This window comes from Macrobrachium nipponense, chromosome 34 (genome assembly GCF_015104395.2).
Source record: "Macrobrachium nipponense isolate FS-2020 chromosome 34, ASM1510439v2, whole genome shotgun sequence".
NCBI classification, from domain to species: Eukaryota; Metazoa; Arthropoda; class Malacostraca; order Decapoda; family Palaemonidae; genus Macrobrachium; species Macrobrachium nipponense.
The window spans coordinates 21,780,917-21,803,232 of NC_061095.1; the positions used below are offsets into that span (position 1 = coordinate 21,780,917).

At 38.1% G+C, this 22,316-nt stretch overlaps 1 protein-coding gene across 1 annotated transcript; it reads left to right on the top strand.

Moving 5' to 3' along the window:
• Positions 1-1,541: 1,541 nt before the first annotated feature.
• On the top strand, positions 1,542-2,648 carry LOC135207787 (piggyBac transposable element-derived protein 3-like). The gene has a single exon (XM_064239612.1). The coding sequence runs from the start codon at positions 1,542-1,544 to the stop codon at positions 2,646-2,648; it is 1,107 nt and encodes a 368-aa protein (XP_064095682.1).
• The last annotated feature ends 19,668 nt before the right edge of the window (positions 2,649-22,316 follow it).

Consider the following 22,316-nt stretch of genomic DNA (forward strand, 5'->3'; position numbering starts at 1 on the left):
TATGCCGTTCAACTGTATCCTACGTTAAGGGGGACCGATGGGAATGCGGGGTTTTGGGTGAGGTAAAACACTTGGGGGAAGGTTTTGTAGTGTTATTTTGTCATTTCCTCTTGTTTATGACATTTGAAACACGAAATACAAGCTTAAAGCGATAAATAAACCAATAATGGAGCCGTTACATAGCCAAAATCACTTATTGCTACTGCTATTACGACGCCGAATCCTACTACGCATGCGCCAATCCTACTGTGCATGCGTCGAGATATAAGGGAGCATTTAGTTCAGACACAAAGTTCCTAAGGAGATAAATGATGGTGGGGTTTTGTAGGGGGTTACATGTATTTAACCTATCATGATGCATTATTATCCCTACGTTGCGATAGGAGACTTTTGGGGCGGATTCATGCATTGTTACATATATTCCTTTTCCTCGTTTGTTTTGTAATTGTGTAATATTATTTCAAGCTTTTATTTCTGTTCAGTTTATCATAGTATTGTTTAACCCTTAGCGCTCGAAGCCCGGCTCCCAGCCGGCTTTCCCAAATGGTAGGTTCAGACCGAAGCCCGGCTCTCAGCCGGCACGTATTATAATTGCTTTAGGAGGCAAACTAATAATGTTACCTTCTTGTAAGAATCCCAAAATAACACTTGGTTTTATATCTTTCAAGAAATGTTATTTTCGTAAACAAAAAACGTGTTGTATGTGTCAATTTTCCTCTTAGAAAAACTGGCTAAAGAACAGCAGATATCGCGATGTTATTCGGCGCAAAAACGTGGGGAAACCAGCCAAATTTGCTGTTTGTTTCGAGTTATTCAGGGTTGACAATCCTCCGGTCTTGGTCGCTATAAGCCGCTTAATCCCATACCCTACCCCTATAAAACTCGATGGTTACCCAAAAACACTTCAGATGACATAACACAGGGCAGGACTTCCTTGTTTCGCTGAGTTGTAATTGATTAGTAACGAACGCATTGCTGAGTTAATCATGTCTCTCCGACACCGGAAGTTTCTCGAAAACGAAGAGGAAATCTTAGAAATACTTTTATGATTGCCTTCGGAATCGAAGATGATTCAAATGAAAACGATGAACCGTCTGCCGCTCCTTCCACATCCGATGAAAACAATTCTTTTATCATCGTGAATGAAGACCTGGAAGCGGAATCTCCTGATGAAGACGAGGACGAATACACCGACGATATGGTAATGCCCCCTGAAGAAGACGAGGACACAAATGACGAAAATTGGGCCGATGTAAATAACTGGGAAGAGTTTGATGAAGAGAGGCATGAATTACCCAGATTTTAACTTTCAAAAGGCAAGAGCAAAATTCAACTGTCCTGATCAAACTATCAACACTCCTTTGCAATTTTTCATGCTCTTTTTTACACGCGAACTTTTCCAAACAATTGCAGTAGAAACGAATCGCTACACAGAGGAACTGATAAGTAGGAAAAGGCCTCTGCAACAATATTCTATATGGCAAAACTGGCAAAAAATAAGCGTGGAGGAAATGATGGCCTTTCATGGAACAATAATTAATATGGCTTTACACAGAAATAAGAGATCAAGGGACTTCTTTTCCAAGCAATGGGTGGACGAAAGTTCGTTTTTTCGGCAAATCTTTAGGAGAGATAGGTGGTTCCAGATATTCTGGGGTCTTCATGTGTCTCCTCCAGCAGCCCCTGGAAGTGGCTTCATGGCATCTCGGAGGTCAAAGGTAAAACAAGTTCATGACTATTTATCTGAACGGTTCTTACGTTATTATCATCCTGGATGCCATCTAAGCGCCGACGAGTCCACAGTACCATTCAAGGGCAGGACCGCATTCAAGATGTACGACAGCAAAAAACCAACAAAATGGGGCATCAGAATATATGATATTGCCGATGCGCTGACGGGATATATTCTAGGTTTGATTCCGTATTACGGCAAAGCTACTATCGAGTGCCTTGGTTATGCTGATCATCTCTTCACCACTCGCATTGTATTGACACTAGTGGACATCGTTACGCGTGCCACAGGAGAAACTGGATACCATGTTTATACGGATCGTCTTTATACAAACTTATCTCTAGCTGCGGAACTTCTGAAGAAAAAGATTCACATCACTGGAACGATAAATACGAATAGGAAAGGCCTTCCCCCTCAAGTGAAGAAAAGAAAAAGATCATCAGTAGGAACAGTAAGGTCGTATGTGAAAAACAAGCGATACCATATTCTGTCTTGGAAAGATAAGAGGGACGTCATTATGTGCTCTACATACCACACCGCAAGAACCGTCCAACATCGCCGTGTTATGAAAGGGAATGTAGAACAAGTTATTGAAAAACCAGTGATGGTCTCCGAATATACTTCTAACATGGGAGGAGTGGATCGTGCAGATCATTACATATCATCATACTGCTTCCTACAAAAATCATTGAAATGGTGGAGAAAAGTTTACTTTTTCCTTTTGGAAGTAGCCATAGTGAATAGTTTCATTCTCCATCGTATTCATATGAAATCAAAAGGGTTGAAGGTATTAACTCATCTTCAGTTTCGCAAAGAATTGGTGAAAGAATTGGTAGGAAATGTAAGAAATGCGGCTCAAAATGGAAGAAGAAGCACATCTGATGATGAGGAAAGGTTAAATGGAAAATTACTATAAATAGCCAAACAAGACAAGAAACACTCCGTCGAATGCATTGTATGCAGTGACAGACGTGGACCTGGTGGGAGGAAAGAAACAAAATATTACTGTAAAACTTGTACCAGGCAACCTGCAATGCATCCTGAGTGCTTTGAAGCTTACCACACAAAAAAGGATTACAAAACGATATATACTTAATTTTTGTATGAATTCCTGCAATATGAATTTTGTCTATTTTTATTATAAAAATAAAATACGTTTCTTCGCATGTTATTGTATTAAAACATTATAATTATTATTATTATTATTATTATTAATTATTGTTATTGTTATTGTTATTGTTATGTTATTGTTGTTATTGTTATTGTTATTGTTATTGTTGTTATGTTATTGTTATTGTTATTGTTATTGTTATTGTTATTGTTATTGTTATTGTTATTGTTATTGTTATTGTTATTGTTATTGTTATTGTTATTGTTATATTGTTATTGTATTATTAGCATAAATAAAGCGAAATTATTAGACCTGTATGATTTACACCTATAAGATGAATGAAATCTTTATTGAAAATTAAGAAATTATATTTGGACCACTTTGACCGAAAAAAAATGACGAAACTACAATATGTTCTTTACGTTCGACTCTGTATGATTAGTAAATTTATTCCTATGAAAAAAAGAAGCATGATTATTATTATATCTTTTTTTTGCAAAAATCGGAAATATGTACAAAGTTCCCCCCACCCCCCAAAAAAAAAGCATTCATACCAAATATACTGTCTATTATAATCCACCTAAAAAAATTATGATATATAACATTACATGTATTCCGTATGTACGGTCATACATTCCTCATTTGTAAACAAAAGACCACGTGGTAATTTTGGGCTGGTGGTGAGAGGTGGTCACACCCTTGGCCACACCAGGTGCAAGGTCGGCAATTAGAAATCTCCTTGGTCCTAAAACCGTCGAGAGAGAGAGAGAAAGTACGAGGCATTTGTAAAATAGGATGTGCAAGTCCTTATTTCAAGAAATAAAAAAATAAATTAAATAGAGAAAAGTAGAAGCTATAATGATGAAACAAATAAACAAGAAATAAAGGTGTGGTTCATAATCCTTTCTGACCTAAGACGATGTTTACAACCTTGACTCACCAAGGCAGGATTATCTCAGGTAGAGAATTATCGAAACGGAAATACCAAAGACAACAACTGATTCCTCATATCCCTTAGCTTGTATTTCAAGAGCCTTTCCGAAGATCTCATACAGATAAAAGTAAAACGCATTTACACGTGGATACAAATGCATATTTATGTAACTTGTATGAAGTTTCTATGTGTATCAGGTACTTCCCTCCATCATTATATATATATATATGTATGTATATATATATATATATATATATATATATATATATATATATATATATATATATATATATATATATATATATATATATATATATATAATATATATATAAGGTGCACACGTTAGCGGCATGAAATTCCATTGTTCCTGTAACTATAAAATTATTATCGCATTCGCGTAAGCGCACCAGCAACAAATACACACAAACAAACAAACACACACACACACACATGTGTGTGTGTGTGCTTGTTGTTTGTGTGTACCTGTTGCTGGTGCGCATACTCGAATGCGGTAATAATTAGTTACCTATGCCAAGCAATGACAATTGCTAATGTTTTATAGTTATAGCAGCAATGGATTTTCATACGGCTAACGTGTACCATTATATATATATATATATATATATATATATATATATATATATATATATATATGTGTGTGTGTGTGTGTGTGTGTCTGTGCGCGTACATACAAATTTGAAATACTGGAGGATCTCTAGTGTCTCAAATTTCCTTCGTAGCCGTAACTTTGTATAAATATATATATGTATATATATATATATATATATATATATATATATATATATATATATATATATATATATAATATAATATTATATATATAATAATATATAGTTGTAATCTCCTCATAATGTGGCATGCAAAGAATAAAGATTAATATTACGAAATTTGCTTCTTGATTTACTGAAAACTGTTAATCTACTATTTTGGGCTATAGTATTACAGATATCCTATTTGAGAGAGAGAGAGAGAGAGAGAGTCACATACGGATGAAGATTTTTGTATCAACAAGTATGTAAATTTTATTTGATAGAACGTAATTGTCTATGTCGCTTCATAAGGCCAAATTCCCCTAGGACCCCCCCCCCCTCCCCCCACCAAAAAGGACCAACCGTAGCCACTAGCGATCGTCAACGACCTTGACACACCCTGGACAGAAAAGAGAAGCATGGTCAGTGCGACTGCACCTAAAGCAGACTACCTCTGCCTTCCTTTCATTTGTTTTGTCGTTTTATTTTACTTTTTTGGTTTGTTTTTATACCAATGGGATTTTTAGAAAACAAGAATATGTATTCATTACCCGAAGCTTTACCATAATCCTACCTAAACACACAAAATACACAAGACCTCTCTCTCTCTCTCTCTCTCTCTCTCTCTCTCTCTCTCTCTCGTATAAAATAGATAAATGTAGCAATACATGCATAATTGGCTGAAGAGCAGTAAGCAAAAAATTTATGCAATGGAAACGTTTTCTGCTATCTAGAACGAAAAATAGTGCGAAAGATTGTTTCATAAGAACACAAATATTATATATAATATATATATATATATATATATATATAAATATATATATATATATTATATATATATATATATATATATATATATATATATATATATTAATATATATATATATATAGAGAGAGAGAGAGAGAGAGGTCTTGTGTATTTTGTGTTTAGGTAGGATTATGGTAAAGCTTCGAGTAATGAATGAATATTCTTGTTTTATAATTTGTAATGTTACTATTATATAAAAAACCCCATTGGTACAGAAACAAACCAAAAAAAGTGAAATAAAATGACAAAACAAGTGAAAAGAAGGCAGAGGTAGTCTGCTTTAGGTGCAGTCGCACTGACCATGCTTTTCATTTCTGTCCAGGGTGTGTCTAGGTCGTTGACGATCGCTAGTTGCCGTACAACATAAAACTTTTTACTATATATCTTTCAAAAAATGCGGTGTGTGTGTTTTTATTGTTTTTTTATTTTTGAAAAAATATTTATGATATTATAGATTTTCATAATGTATGAAAGCACTTGTAAAGTTTAACACTTCGAGATACAAGATCGAGTACATTTATTTTGTTCTCGTTCTTCTTCAAAATTACAATTTGGCAACTTTTATAGGCTCAATACCTTATCCAGTGTCGCCAACACTGGCTATAAAACTTCTGATTTCACCTGGAATTACACCTATTCATATATATACCATCGTTTTTCAGAAACCGCTGTTCGAAAAGCATTTATTCAATACCCATGTAATATCATGAAAATTTACCTAGCGATGAATGCAAAAACTAATGGATTTAGAGATGATTTAGACACAAAATTTTCCATTTTAGTTAAGTAAAATAAACAGGCGGACATAGTTGTGTTTTTCTTTCCTTATATTACTAGCATGATAAATGATAGTAATTGAAATCCTTTCATGTCCATTTTAACATATAGAGAAGCACATGTCTTTAGCTTTGAAATGATATACATTTGATAGTAATTACCCCTTTTTCATGGCTATAACATACGTTTAAGTAATACTTTCTATGAACTAAAAATTCTCACTGTTGGGGTTCTCCAGTTCTCCAAGTGACTGAGAGCTTAAAACGACTACAGGGGACTACCTACCAAACGAGCCCAAAGGGTTAATATGTGCACTGACTTGTTCTCACTTCATAATGTTGCCTTATATACCGTAACAATATTACTTTACAATTGAGGGCAGGCCACTGAAACTCTTCTGATGGGTGGGACTAGAAGGTGGTTTTAGAACGTTTCGAGACCTTTCTGTCAATGACGTGAAATTGATGGCATTAAGTTTTTTGAAATTGATGGTATTACATTTTTTGTGAAATTGGTATTACATCTTTTCATTTTAGACATTCCAATTCACACATGCATTTTTTCTCCCTTCTTTTTTTCTATAATCACCTTTACGTGCCTCACCTTTACGTGCCTCACCTTTACGTGCCTGTCTGACCCATAACAACTACTTGTTCTATTAGCTAAGGTCGGTTAGCTTATGATCCTAACCTCTATGTTACACTTCTAAGATTACCTCCCTTTAAGGTGGGGTACAGGGGGGGTGGAGCCCCTCGGTCAGGCAACATGTTCTACTAGGTTAGGTTAGGTTAGGTTAGGTTGGTTTAGGTTACAATCCTAACCTATATGTTACATTTCTAAGATTACCTTCCTTTAAGGGGGCTTACGGGGGGCAGAGCCCCCCCCTGGTCAGGCAACATGTTCTACTAGGTTAGGTTAGGTTACGATCCTAACCTATATGTTACATTTTCTAACATTACCTTCCTTTAATTTAAGGGGGGTACGCCCCCGGTCGGGCAACATGTTCTACTAGGTTAGGTTGGTTAGGTTACGATCCTAACCTATATGTTACATTTCTAAGATTACCTTCCTTTAAGGGGGGTACGGCCCCCCCTGTCAGGCAACATGTTCTACTAGGTTAGGTTAGGTTAGGTTTGTTAGGTTACGATCCTAACCTATATGTTACATTTCTAACATTACCTTCCTTAAAAGGGGGGGTACGGGTCAGGCAACATGTTCTACTAGGTTAGATTAGGTTAGGTTACGATTCTAACCTATATGTTACACTTCTAAGATTGCCTTCCTTTAAGGTGGCTTTGGGGATGGGGGGAGAGCCCCCCAACTGGTTAGGTTACACAATTTTACAATTGTCCTCAACATTTCTTGTTATGTTCAATCACCCCCTGAACTGGCCACTCTGATCCTTGAAACTTGATAATATTCTAATCATTATTCACTAAAATGGTCTTAGACTTGTACTTGATAATTTATAGTTAAGTACCAGATGTGTAAATACCAGATGTAAAAAACCGTGTATAGATATATAATTATATTTTCATGTATGTATGCATTATTAGCTTATGTAAAATATGTGTCCCTACTGTAAGGTTTCATTGCAATATTTTTTACTTTATTAATACACGATAACTTTGGTTTCATAAACATAAAAGAAGCTATGTTTGTACGATTTCACTCAACATTTGTTAAGTTCAACTACCCCCAAACAGGCCTCCCTCATTTCCTATATTGTCTACCCATTACAATACAGTTTGTGTTTTTTTTCACAAACGTGAATATTTACCCCCCCCCCCCCACCCCCCCCCCACCCCATCCTCCCTACTCTGTTTCGTGGTCTCCAGCCCCCCCCCCCCCTCCTCCTGACAAAACTTGCCAGTGTCAACCAGCTAGATGGCGGAACACTCCCAGGCACCTCCACCTCCTCCGGGCCTCATTACTAACTCGACTCTGCCCCGTACATGTGTTAACTGTTTCGTTAGTTATAAGGACATTTCAAGCCATTACTCGGGCAGTATGAAAGGTGGGTAATATACTGTCAAGATCATGGCAGTGGCGTACTTTAAAATCCACTTCCACGACCCCAAGACGAGGCTCCATGCCTTCGTGAAAGTGGCTGCTGAACTTCTATCCTCCACCTCTTTAAGTAAGGTTCCTAATCTTTGTACTTTGTTATATTGTGTTTTAGTATTCCAAAGGTTTAGTGCTTTTGATGTCGGTGATGTTTGTGAGTGAAAGAATATTTTACCACCATATCCCAGCGTGGCTTTACCAACTTGTACCTCTGCCTTCCTCTTCCGGTAAACCCCCCCCCCCCCCCCCCCCCCTTTTTTACCGGACATAAGGCTCCCTATTAGTTACGTATCAGACACCCCCTACCAGCATTCAAATACAGTGGTACCTCGACATACGAAAGGCTCAACTTAGGAAAAACTCTAGATACGAAAGCAAATATGAAAAATGTTACAGCTCTACATACGGAAAGTTTTCAAGATACGAGAGGTTGTTGCTGTAAAGTCCCGAGATTCACCCAGGACCACCGAGAACAATTTTAAAAACTAAAAAAAAATTCCCGCGCCGCCAGCTGAGTAACAACTCGCCACCATCCTCCCGCTCTCCCATTGGTTTCCTGATGCTAGTCAACCCATAAGATCCTGCTCTCCTATTGGTCACATCTACCCCTTGTGCTGTAAGTATTTCTATTGGTAAAAGGATGCTGTAAATTGAAAAACTTATTCATGCAACACATTGAATAAAAAAAAAAAACATTAGGTAAAGAAAGAATAAAGAATGGAAATGAATGGTTATTATACTGTTTGGTAGTTTCGGTAGTTGAAGAGAGATAATGAAAATTTATGGCTTACTTTGTAAATTGATTGCTTGGCGATCGTTCGATACTCGTAAGTGCTGGATGTAAACAGAAGTTTGGAAGCTTTTTTTTGTTTATTATAGTTAATGGTTACTTAATAATTATTTGAAATGAGTACATGCAATACATTTAATAAAAAAAATTGTGAATGAGATATAAAATATCAAATAAATCAGACTGCCAACAAATACGTAATTTTTAGAATTATTCTTCTGTTTTAATATTAAGTTACGTATAGTTATGTTTCATTATAGCTGTCAGTAACTCGGTATCTCCATTAGGTAAAGATAGAATAAAGAATAGAAATGAATGGTTATTATACTGTTTGGTAGTTTCATTAGTTGAAGAGAGATACTAATGAAAAATTATGGCTAACTGTGTCTCCTAGGAAAAGTGATTGCTTGGCGTTCGTTCGGTACTCTTAAGATGGGTAAGAGCTGAATGTAAACAATCGATTGGAAGGTATTTTTTTTTTTTTTTTTTTTTTGTGTGTGTTATTATAGAAAGTTAATGATTAATTAATAATTATTTGAAATGAGTACATACTGATTATTTATACATTTTATTGGCATATTCTAAGCTTTTAGCCTCTTAGGTTTAGATGTCAGAATCATAGACACTAGGCTACAGTAGCAACCGCTAACATAGGCTAGGCTTATTGCTAAGGGACATATGCTAAAGTCCTAATATATGCAGTAAAAATGGGGTTGAACATTACATGCAGTTGAATATTACTCAAGTATGTACAGTATTTTGCCTTTTTGGAGTCATATTTCTTCCGTCGGATCGGCGTCGTAACCCTAGAACATGTGTTTTAGGCCTGGAAATATAATTTACTGGGGTGTTTTTGGAGGGCTTGGAACGGATTAGCCATTTTACATGTAAAATGTGGTCCAAGATACGAAAACCTCATGATATGAAGGGCGCCTTGGAACGGATTAATTTCGTATCTCGAGGTACTACTGTATTGTGGTTTGTTTACGTTTCATGGCCTCGAACCAACACTTCAAAGATTGTTCAGTCGAAGTAGACTATGGCAATTGACGTTTTCCTATGTTATTTTGCTTACTTTACAAGAGTTTAAAGTAATATTTTTCCGGTCGACTGTAACTAATGTGTTATTTACCTTTGAACTCTGTAGTTGGTACATCGTACCCCTTGTACTGTCATGTAGTCTTCAGAGGTAAATTATGGTTTAATTACAGTCGACCGAATAAATATTACTTTAAATTCTTGTTCAGCAGGTAAAATAACATTGGAAAACGTCAACTGCCATAGTCTACTGTACCGCGGAATGTGGACTTGGAATTACTGTATTACTGTCAATGCTCCTAACACAGACAGTACTTAAAAGTTACTAAGCAGTGTCCGTTCAGCCCCCAGCTGCAACCTCTTCAATTCCATTTACACTGCCCTTGTTCATTGCCTAGGTATAGGGTAGGGTAAATGATCAAATGGCGACATAGTGGCCACATCTCTTGGAATGTGACTACTTCCCAAAAAAGCACTTGAATTACCTATGTCATTATTTAGTAAATTAGGAGAAAACATTTGCATCGAGAGGAACGTAGAGGTCTCTGTGTGCAGCCATGATGGGCACCGCAGGTCGACTGGTGCTCATGGCAGTGAATTAAAAGTACATTTTCAGGAAGGTGGCTGCATTCTGGGATCGGTGGCTGCTGTCGCCGCTCGATCATTTACCCTATTCTCTTTCTTTGATCTTATTTTCCACCCTTTCCAAATATGGATTCATAATGTAACTTGTAGTATTTGCCCTTCTTACACCTTTTGAAACTATATGTTTGATTTCCCTTTCAGCATTGAATGATCTCGTTTGTCTCACCACTTACAATTGGCCCATTGGCCAGAATTTTATATTCCATTCCATTCCCAAAACACATGTTTTGTGTTTACCATGGAAAATCTCGTAGCATGGGGGGTTAAATTTTACTTTAAACTATTACAGGGTGTCCCCAAGTTAGTGGCACCGACGTACAACATTCTGATCTGATAGCACTGTTTCAAATACATTTATCAAGTTATGGCGCTGACTGGAAAAAGACTGACAGCTTACTGGTTGAACGGAAACCCCCCCCCCCCCCCCCACCCCCCATAAAATAGGGGAATGCCTGTATCTTATTTTGCACTAGTGAATTTAATTTCCTGTTTTAATGTCTGCTTTGAATGTTTTTGATGGTCATTTCTAATGCCAATGACATAGCCTAACCCAACCTAGGTTATGCAGACCTTACCGTAGAGCATAATTTTAGTTTGAAAACATTCCATAAACTTACCTTAATGTGTATGAGCACTATTAGTGGGATTGAGAGCCATGTATTTCAATCATTTTGTATTTTTCCCCACCGAAAAACCCTTCCTCCTGATGCAGTCCATGTAAGTGTAGGACATAGGGGTGGGGATCACTGTCTCTTAATAGGTAGTATTCATTTGTGAACAGAACGAATATCAGAAATATTCAAGAAAAATAAAAAAAGGGAAATTATAATTCTAAGTCCAAAATGCAATAAAATATTACCTATGTCAACAGGCACAGTTACACATATCTTTAATCTCACTCTTTAGGTAATGTGGTAGGAGTGCAAAAGAGTACTGCACATTATCAAAGCTGGTCAAAGGATATATCCCAACCTATTCTCCCCTAAGGCCCCATCCACACGGTTGAGCTTTGGTCGACTTACTTTGTCCGATGTGATGTCAGAAGCGGAGAAACAGCGAGAAAAGTCAGAACTTTGCTGCAGTTTCTCCGCTTATGACGTCACGTCGAACAAAGTTCGTTGAGCAAAGCTCGGCCGTGTGGACGGGCCTTTAAGCTGATCTGCCCAAGGCATCTTGCCATGACCAGGCTTCCTCTGGGCCCCAGTTGTAACAATTATCCGGTTGTTGTTAAGTTGTTCAGCTTTGAATATTAATGTTATACATTTTTATGGGGCATTTTGTTAATAAGCCTTGACATTCTACAATGAACATATTTTGATAACCACTTACCAGTACCCCCTTTATACAAAGCATCACAAGAGATTTGAATGTAAGGTCTAGTAACATTCATGTCAATAGTGGCTCTTTGTAAGGTGTTTTTCTGTTAATCAAACCCCATTGAATTTGTGTTTTTCCTGGCAGGCGGCAATAGTGTGCTGTATTGGCCCTTTTTGACTTTTAATGACTAATTCACACAACAGTAGAAAACAATCATGAAACATCAATAACCTATTCGAAAAAGGTACTTGGCATGAATGATCTGGAGTTTGAGATAGTGTTATAGTTCATAATCTGTATTTCTTTGTCAGTCATGATCAAAACCCTGTTGGTTTGGGAGTTTTGACAGGATGTTCTAGACCTGAGGCTGACTAGATGTATCGTAAGTTAGGCTATTAGACAGTTGTGCATCTATGAACATATAGCCTTTTTGGAGTTTGTTAACAATTTACAATAAAACCAGGATGCTTGAATTAGTGAAATATTTTCTGGTAATATTTTGCACTGTTTTGACAAATTTGATCACCATAGCAAATATTCATTCAACTATACAACCTCCTCGTACCTTATATTAAATAGTGATTGGTGGGGAGAACTATATTGGGAGGTGGTTGTGGGTTTTGGGAGGCTGGAATGAATATGGTAGTGGTGGAGATTCAGGTTAACCAATGTTTGTGACAAGAATAAAAGTCTTCCCCGTGTCCCTGCTTTGTATACTTGCTAACACTATCAGGAAAGGTATGTTTATATTTAAACATATAAATCTTGATGGATGGATATCCAATATTCTCTCTCTCTAATAATTGCATTGCGTGTGATGAATATGGTGCAAAGAATGGCTCGGTAAAAGAAATGTGTTAACGTAAGTCTGCCAGGGGTCGAAGCTCAAGCCATCGGGCACCACCATGGTGATTTTGCTACAAGACCCATCTGGCAATTTGACGGTTTGCCCGTTAGAGGGGAGGTCCGCCAATCAGGCCCGGTCGTGTGGACAAGCCTTTAGTTCTACAGTAATCAAATGTGCACTTCACTCAATGCTACACACCTTCTAATTTTGGCTTACCCGTTATTATTTTAACCTAGCATGGTACGTAGTACAATTTCTCATATATACGTGTTAGCTTTCTTCCTTCAATTACATAATTGGACATAGTACAGTATTATAATGAAGTAACCTGGCTTTGGCGGTATTTTGAAATCCCATTAATTTAGTATCTCGGTTTTTTGTAAATGTGATCGTTGATTTGAATGCATTTACCTTAAAGTGACAACAGGTTTTATTAAGTTTTATATGTGTACCTTTGTTCAGTCTCAGATTTGTTTCCTCAGCTGAAGTATTTTTTAACTTAAAAGTTTGATGCTGAAGGAAAAATTTTAACCCAAAGTTTTTTTAAAGGTCCTACATCACTGAACTTTTATATTTTAGTATATTATAGGCAATACAGTGTGAGATGATTGATATAACAGTACTGTACAAAAGATTTTGTCAGTTAATGCGATTGCAGAATCAGTGGGCTAATTAAAGTTTTAAAATGTAAGTAGAGTACTCTAGGTGTTTTATTGTAAGGGGTTCCCCTTTAAGTTCTTGTGTTTATTGGCAATAATTATGAAGGGATAGTTTTCACCAATTTCTCTTGGGAGTTTTAAAGATGAAGAGGACTGGGAGTTTTGTCATTTTCTCCATCTTTAAGAGGAAGAATGATTAAAATTTACTAATTGCTAATAGGATTTTTCGAGGAATAATTAGTAGTAGTTTTTGATATATGAATTCCCCTCTTCAGTGTTGTATTCAGTAATGCTAGATTTAAGCAGTTCTTCCTAATGGTTTGGTTTATCAGTAATGCTGAATTTCAGCAGTTATTCTGAATGGTTTCGCTGAATTTCAGAAGTTTAAATGGTTTAGTTTCTGAATTTCAGCAGTTACAGGCAGTCCCCGGGTTACGACGGGGGTTCCGTTCTTGAGGCGCGTCGTAAGCCGGAACGACACTTGGAAATATGCCTTAAACTAAGAAAAAGTTAGAGAGACCTTACCTGTGTGACATGCAAGTATTGCATGATGTGTAGTGTGGTTATTTCAATGGCAAAGGATGGTTCTTGAAGGTATAATTCTTTATTAAACTCTTGTGACACTATAAAGCACAATGTACTACACTTAATCCTTAGGTTAGATTATACACTAAACACTATATTATGCACTGTACTACGTAGTATGTATGTAGTAATCCTTTGGTAGATCCTGGAGTAACACAAAATAAAATCCCAGTCTGGTAGCTCTGGAAGGTAAAAGTATAACACAATTAGTACAAAATACTACACAAAGTCCTGAATGCAATATGTAAATTATAGATATCAAGAGTTAAAAGAGTTAATGTATGTTAATAATTCCTACTTTTAGTTTTAATTTCCTTACTTTGAGTATATCAAGAGTAAAAAAGTTAATGTATGTGAATTAATTCCTTACTTTTAGTTTAAAGTTGTCATGCTATGTAACCCTGGATGCACAGTCTTATGTGGCCCATAGCCTACATCATTCAGGGGGTTCTGGAATGTACAAAAAAATAATTATGTCAGTAAGTACTCTATGCATAGTAAGTTACATACAGTAATATGCACCATACAGTGGTTTAATATCACATATATAACATGTATAAAATTTAAACTTAGTTAATGTATGTTAATTAATTGCTTACCTTTAGTTTAAAGTTGTCGTGCTATGTAACCCTGGATGCACAAATCTTATGTGGCCCCATAGCCTACATCATTCAGGGGGTTTCTGGAATGTACAAAAAATAATTTTGTCAGTAAGTACTCTAGCATAGTAAGTTACATACAGTAATATGCACCATACAGTGGTTTAATATCAACTGGTATGCATAGTAAATGGTTGGTCTACACCCCCTGTTCAGCAGGGAGTGTACAGTATGTACGTAATTCCATGAGGGACCTTGATCACTTATCCCATGTGAGAGATCTTGGTCACTTTTTTTTAGTATGTACGTATAAAACTTACTTAATGTATGTTTACTACTATGTATAATTCCTTACCTTTATGTTATGTAGTAACCCTGGACAAAGTTTTATGTGGCCCATAGCCTGCATCATGGAGGGGTCCTGGTTTTCTGGAATGTACCAAAAAAAAAAAAAAGTATCAAAGTTAAGTCATGTTATGTATGTTTAGTAAGTTACATACAGTAACCATACGTACAGTGGTTTTATAACATGTATGTACATAATCAAACTTGGTTGGAAATTCCTGTAAAAAAAAGTTATGTACGTATGTAATACAACTGTATGTAAAAACCTTACTGTTCATACTTGTTACACTACATGTTACATGTGATACGTATACTTTCCTGAAGGGTTTTTTCCATCCAAAAATGGTGCTTCTACTTGTAGTTTATCCCTTGATGACACTTGTAGTCATTTTGTTAGTAACAACCTGGAGTTGTGTGAAAAATGTTGGTTCTGGAAGGAAAAAGTAACAAAATTAGTGTACAAAATATACACTACAGAAAGTTGTGAATGCAATATGTTAATTACTGTAGATATATCAAGAGTACTAAAAGAGTTAATGTATGTTAATTAATTCCTTACTTTTAGTTTAAAGTTGTCGTTCAATGTAACCCTGGATGGACAAAGTCTTATGTGGCCCCATAGCCTACATCATTCAGGGGACTCTGGAATGTACAAAAAATAATTTTGTCAGTAAGTCCTCTATGCAGAGTAAGTTCATACAGTAATAATGCACCATACAGTGGTTTAATATCACATATAACATGTAGTATAAAACTTAATTTAGAAATTCCTTACATAACTTACCAACTTTTAGTGAGTCTCAAAGCTGTTACCTAGGTTGTGGGAGATGGAGGTGGAGGTGTAGAGCATTCATGATAAGGATGCATTCCAAACCTAACTTCAGTGTGCTTTATCACAGATAACAGGCTAGGATGATGGGCAGTCTGGAATGAAGAATTAATATTAAAGGACAGTATGTATGTTACATACATAACATGGTTATTACATATGTAATAATAAAACATTAATAAAAAAAAATGTCCTTACCAAATTCTAGTGGTTGGCTTGCTTACTGGGATGGCCATATGGTACATGAGAGTGGGTGGCTGGCTATGGAGTGGGATGGGCAGGTGTTGGGAGTCTGGAATGATACAATATATATAAAATGATAGTTACTACTACTGTAACTACTGCACATGTTTATTACTGTTTGACATATGTAGTGTGTAATACGTATGTTCAATATAAAAAATGAAGAATTCTTTTACCTGAAGGAATGGGAGAGGTGATACTACTCGTATCAACTGATTTGGGCTCTGGAGAGGTGATACTCGTATCAACTGATGAGGGAACATCTAGATCTGGAAAGAATGATAGGGTACATAAATATATTATAAGGTGGATGTAATTGTAGCATATGTACACTTTTAATAAAATTTCTATTAGCAATTTATAAAACATTTTATACAAATTTGTTAAGGATTCCTTACCTGATGAATAGGGCAAGGCATCAAAACCATGGAAAGGCTCAGGGTCATCGGGGTCACTGTCACTATCAAAGGGGTCTGAAATGAAAAAAAAAAATAATAAGGTTATGCAACATCAAACACATTGTACCACTATGTAAGTTAGTGTACGTATGTATGTAGGGTGTAAACAATTTCCAACATGAAAATGAGAAAAATGAAATTGCTTACCTGATTGTACACGTACAGGTGGGCGGGCTGCTACAGAGGGTCCAGGTACAGGGGGATCTGGAACTGTCACAGGTAGTACAGGGAGATCTGGAACTGTCACAGGTAGTACAGGGAGATCTGGAACTGTCACAGGTAGTACGGGAGATCTGGAACTGTCACAGGTAGTACAGGGGGATCTGGAACTGTCACCACTTCTGCAATAAAATTATAAATGATGAAAATTAATGAAGTTACAATTTACTCTTAACATTTAGTTGTTACATTAAAAAATTAACATTTAATATGTACACTATGTAAACACAAAAATTAGTAAAACAGTTCAGAATTCCTTACCAGGACTAGGAGTGGGAGGTGGTGGTACTGGAGACTTGTGAAAGAAAGTGTCAAGCCTGGACTGCACACTTCTCTTCGTCTGCTTCTCCTTCAGGGTCTCCTTGTAGAAATCACCAAATCCATGATTCCTCTCTTGATTTTGTCAAACCTAGCAACGTTAGGGTCTTCTGCCTCAAAAGAAAGCCAAGGCTCTCTCCAGATGAGTAAAACCCTCTGACAAGCCTTTCACAGTTAATGACCTGGCTTTTGGCTCTGGTGCCGCCTCCTCTTCCTCAATCATTTGTTGTTCAAGTTCAAGTAAGTCCTCTGCAGACAATTCCTCTCCATGGGAAGCCAGCAGCTCTGTTACATCATCAGGTTCAAGATCTAGTTTCAGCCTCTTGCTTAGCCCTACGATCTTCCTCGTCACAGTTCTCGACGTCTTCTGCCTGGTCAAAGCCTTCAAAACTGTGCACAAACTGTGGACACAGTTTCTTCCAGGCCCCATTTAAAGTGGTCGTCTTCACCTCGTCCCAAGCACTTGCAATATTTTTCACTGCATCAGCAATGTTGTAGCCCTTCCAGAATTGCTTCAGTGTCAACCTCCTTGTTAGCTTCTATGGCCCTCAAAGCAAAACGTATGGGTCCTTCTAAGGTAGTAAGCCTTGAAATTAGCTATTACTCCCTCTGGTCCATTGGCTGTATCAGCGATGTGGTATTGGGTGGGAGGTACACCACTTCACATTAGGATGCATGTCGCTCAAATTTGAAGGGTGACCAGGGGCATTGTCCAGGACTAAGAGGGCCTTAAAAGGCAGACCCTTCGAAGTCAAATACCGCTCCACTGCTGGCCACGAAATGGTCATTGAACCACTCTTCGAAGACCATCAAGGTAACCCAAGCCTTCTTGTTTTATTTCCAAATCACAGGAGTTGACTCTTGAAAAATGCCCTTGAATGCCCTGGGATTCTCGGCCAAATACACTAGCAAGGGCTTCAGTTTCAAATCGCCACTTGCATTGGACCCAAACAGCAAAGTCAGTCGCTCCTTTCCAGCTTTATGGCCAGGTGCTGACTTCTCCTCCTTGGAAAGGTACGTTCGATTTGGCATTCTTTTCCAAAATAATCCAGTCTCATCCACATTAAAGACTTGGTCAGCCGTGTAACCACCATCCTTAATTATCTCAGCCAAACCACCTGGAAAATTTTCTGCTGCTTCGCTATCAGCACTAGCAGCTTCACCTTGCAGCTTCACATTATGCAAATTTGCACGAGCCTTAAAACTGTTAAACCAACCTCTACTCGCGGAAAATTCACCACCAGCACTGCCTTCGCCAAACTTTTTCACTACTGCCTCATGCAGCGCTCTAGCCTTCTCCTGGATCACACTTAAGCTCACCAGGAACACGTCGCTGGTTCTGGTCCTCCAGCCAGATCATGAGCAATTTCTCCATTTCAACAATGCTCTGGCTACGTTGCTTCTCGTTTATCACCGTTGACTTCATCGGTGCAGCATCCTTAAACTGCTTCAGAATACGTTCCTTGTCCTTCACAATGGTTACCACCGTGTCCTGCTCAAGCCTAAAGAACGGCCTATTTCGGTGTTAGTTTCTCCCTTCTCCGAACGCTTTATCACGTCATATTTGACCTCCATCGTGATGACCTTCCTCTTCTTGGATGAACTATCATCGGAGGAAGTACTTTGGCGTTTAGGAGCCATTGTAAATTTGCGAAAATGGCAAGGAATTTCAGCAACGTCTTAGCACACAACCGACTGAACTTCAGGCAGACACGCGATTGAAGTGGCGTCCTTTCGTATTGTTACGCTTGGCGTCCTCGACCGTCCGAGGTCGTTGTTCGGTCAATTTACCATACAGTTTAATAGCGTTAATTAATTTATGCACCTCCGCTCAAAAACTAGTTCTGCATATGAGGTATCGTTAAAAAGCATAACAAAACGTCGTAACCTTGGAATTTGTGTTGTAATCTAACCAGAAACTTAGTTTTTTTAATTATGTACTGGAAACAAGCAATGATTTTTCATTATATTTGCGCTTTTGGACTGTTTTAAACTGCGCATCCCAAGCTAGTGTATTCATTCGCCCGCAAACTAGTTCCGCATATGCGGCGTCACTAAAAAAAATTCAAAAAATACGAAAAAAAAAAGTGTCAAAAATCATCATAACCTCAAAATTTTTGTTGTAATGTAACCAAAAACATATTTTATTATAACTGTGCTAAACTATAAAGGATTTTTATCATAGCATGCGTTTTTTTTTAAAAGCGTCGTTAAACTCGGAGCGTCGGAAGCGTCAGCATCGTACCCTCGGAACAAGCGTCGTAACCCAGGACGGAATTTCCATTGAATATTTAAGAAAAAGCGTCGTAACCTCGGAACGTCGTAAGCCGGAACCGTCGTAACCCGGGGACCGCCTGTATTCTGAATGGTTTAGCTGAATTTCAGAAGTTATTCTAAATGGTTTAGTTTATCGTAAAATTTTAATTTTTTTTATTTAAGTAGTAATTTGATATTTCCTGCTATCTCAAAGTCAGCAGCTCCCAGCATATCTTGTGATTAACTGTAGTCCATTCTACACTTTTAAATATCTAATTTCTCTGGAAGCCAGTAATCTGAACCTGGTAGTATTTAGGGACACCTTAAAGAAAGATAAACATGCAGTAATATGCTTTATTAATCCTTTATAATCTCCACAGGTGCATGGATTGATCACGCCTCAAGTCTGATCACAAGGTTGAGAAAATCAGCTGAACAAGAATATTTGATAAGGAACTGTTCACAAAGAGACTGCAGAGGAACTCCCTCAAAAACTGAATGAAAAGGTTATACAGAGAAGTTGATGGATATACTGTATGAAACATTAAGCAAGAATTCTGCTGCATCATGAAAAGTGGATACTTATGACGGTTCAAGGAAGCACCAAGAAACCTTATGAGGAAGGAAGGAATGCCTGGAAAACTGGCAAGTGATTGGGAAGGAGTGTATATGTTTGAAGTGGTATTAAGTGTAACACTCCTGGATTCAGACCATGGCAATTATCATGGTTGACTGTGGGCAGTTTAATCTTGCCATTGTGAAACCGTTTTGATCAAAATATTGTACTGGTGTATGATGGCAACTCTAAAGAAGTACAGTCTTTAAGAAATCATTTGAATTTGTAGTGTATAAGATGAAGATGCAATCACTGTAGTGTATAAGATGAAGATGCAATCACTGAAGAGAAGGCATATAAAGTAAATTTAATGATATGGCACATGAAGTGTTGTAGCAGTTGTGGTACTGCATACATGTTGAGACACTCGTTGTTAAGGATGTTTGCAGCACATCTTTCCAACATGTTCAGTCCTTAGCAACTACGAGGCCTGAGAATCTTAAGTGCCACTTTGCCCAGTCTAGAGGTGACTGTCATCAACATCAAACTCTTGTGAAAGCTTATTTCTTGCTTAGTAAGGTAGATTCCTGTAGTTCTCAATTCCTGTATGAACATCAGTTTCCATTGGTAATTGCTCTTCTAGCTGTCTTTATGTAAATGGGGTCAATCTTAATACACATCCAGGAATCTTCACAGGGGGAGTACACAGTAGTCACAATCAGTGACCTCTCTCGCAAACCTATTAGGTCATGTCCATCTGAATTTTTCAACCAAGTAATTAGACTTTTGGGCTTTAAGTAGCTCCTCTTAGACTAATATGCAGATCTATGCAGTCTTCCATTGGTCAGTGTTATTCCATGGGCACACCACACCTACATTAGACTTTCTACCAAAATCACTATGGCAACTGTTGCACAGTCCATTGGTAAAACAAAAAGTTTTATTGTAGTGTCTTACCGAACAATTATACAGCCGTGATTTCCACGAGCGGCAGGATACTAAATTCAAATTTAGCGTGTAGGCGTCGCCAACACTGGTGGTGATGTCGTCATCTCCCTCCACTCGCGGGAGAACCAGGTACAACTGCCCAGATGAATCCAATTCTTTTCCTGCCGACGTCCGGTGAACATCGGTGGTCGGTGCGGTTGGATGACTTTGCTTCGCTTTTTTCTTGTGGATTTGATCTTCGGAATTGGTGAAGTACTCTTTTTTGGTGTTTTTGTTATTTTGCTTATTATTTAGGCGTTGCCATGTCGGATTCTAGTCCGTCGGGAGTTAGGTTTTGCATCTCAGGATGTAAAACTAGATTATCCAAGTTAGAGTATGATTCTCACACTAAATGTGTTAAGTGTAGGGGACAGGTTTGTTCAGCAGATCAAACATGTAACGAGTGTAGTGATTGGACTGATTCTCAATGGAAGTTTTTTTAGTTCATACTCGGAGAAATTAGCTAAAGACAGAATTAGAAAAGCAGCGCTTAGGGAAAGTAGACTTAGCTCTGCTTCGTCTTGCGATGCATCTGTTCCTTCCGTTTCTCCTCAAATTGTTATGTCTCCTTTAACTACACCTCCTATTCCTCCTACTAATCCCACTTCTCCGGCTTCCCGTGTAGTTTCTTCCGACACCATTGCCAATCTGGAATCGAGGTTAGATCAGAAATTTTCGGTACTAGCGAATACGGTTTTGCAACTTGGTAATTCAGTTAAGACGTTTTTGGAGAAAGCGGCTTCAGGTAAGAGTGTAGTTGAGGGTGCGTCTGTCTGTCCTGACACGTCTCCTAGACAAAGGTCACTGTCCAGCTCCCCCGCACCACCGGGGGAGAAGACATACCGGAAGTCCAAGGGAGTCGATCGGGATTTGCCCACAGACAGGCGCCTCTCTTGTTGAGCCTGTTGCGCCTCAACAGGGCTCGGTTAAGCGTTGGAAAGGTGTTGCGGTCAGACGCCTTTCGAATGATTGAAGCGATTCGTCTCCGGTCGCGCGGCGCTCTTGGCGAGATTCGCCCGTTTCGCGTCCCTTAAAGAGGCGTTCAGGCGCTGATTATTCGCCTCCTCCAGTCAAGCGGTATAAGGAGCCTGAGAGTAGGGTTGCGCCTCAGCCGTTAGCGGCTCGTTCGTCGCCTCAATCTGTGCCTTTTTCGGCTCCATCTACTAGTAGAGATTGTGGTTTTAGCGCTGTAGCTAGCCGTTCTAAGGGTGTTTCTTTAGGCGCTTTCTCGTCTGTTACGCCTGTTTCGCCTCGAATTTCGGCGGCTCCGAGCGAGGCGCAAATAGTTTTTCAGCCTCCTGCTGAACATTTAGGCTCTTCCAAGCCTACGTTAACTGTTTTTGATTCGTCTCTGGCGCCTTTGCGCAAGCAGTTAGAGATGTTAACCAACTGGATGAATGAGTCCAAGGGTGGTTCGAAACCTTCA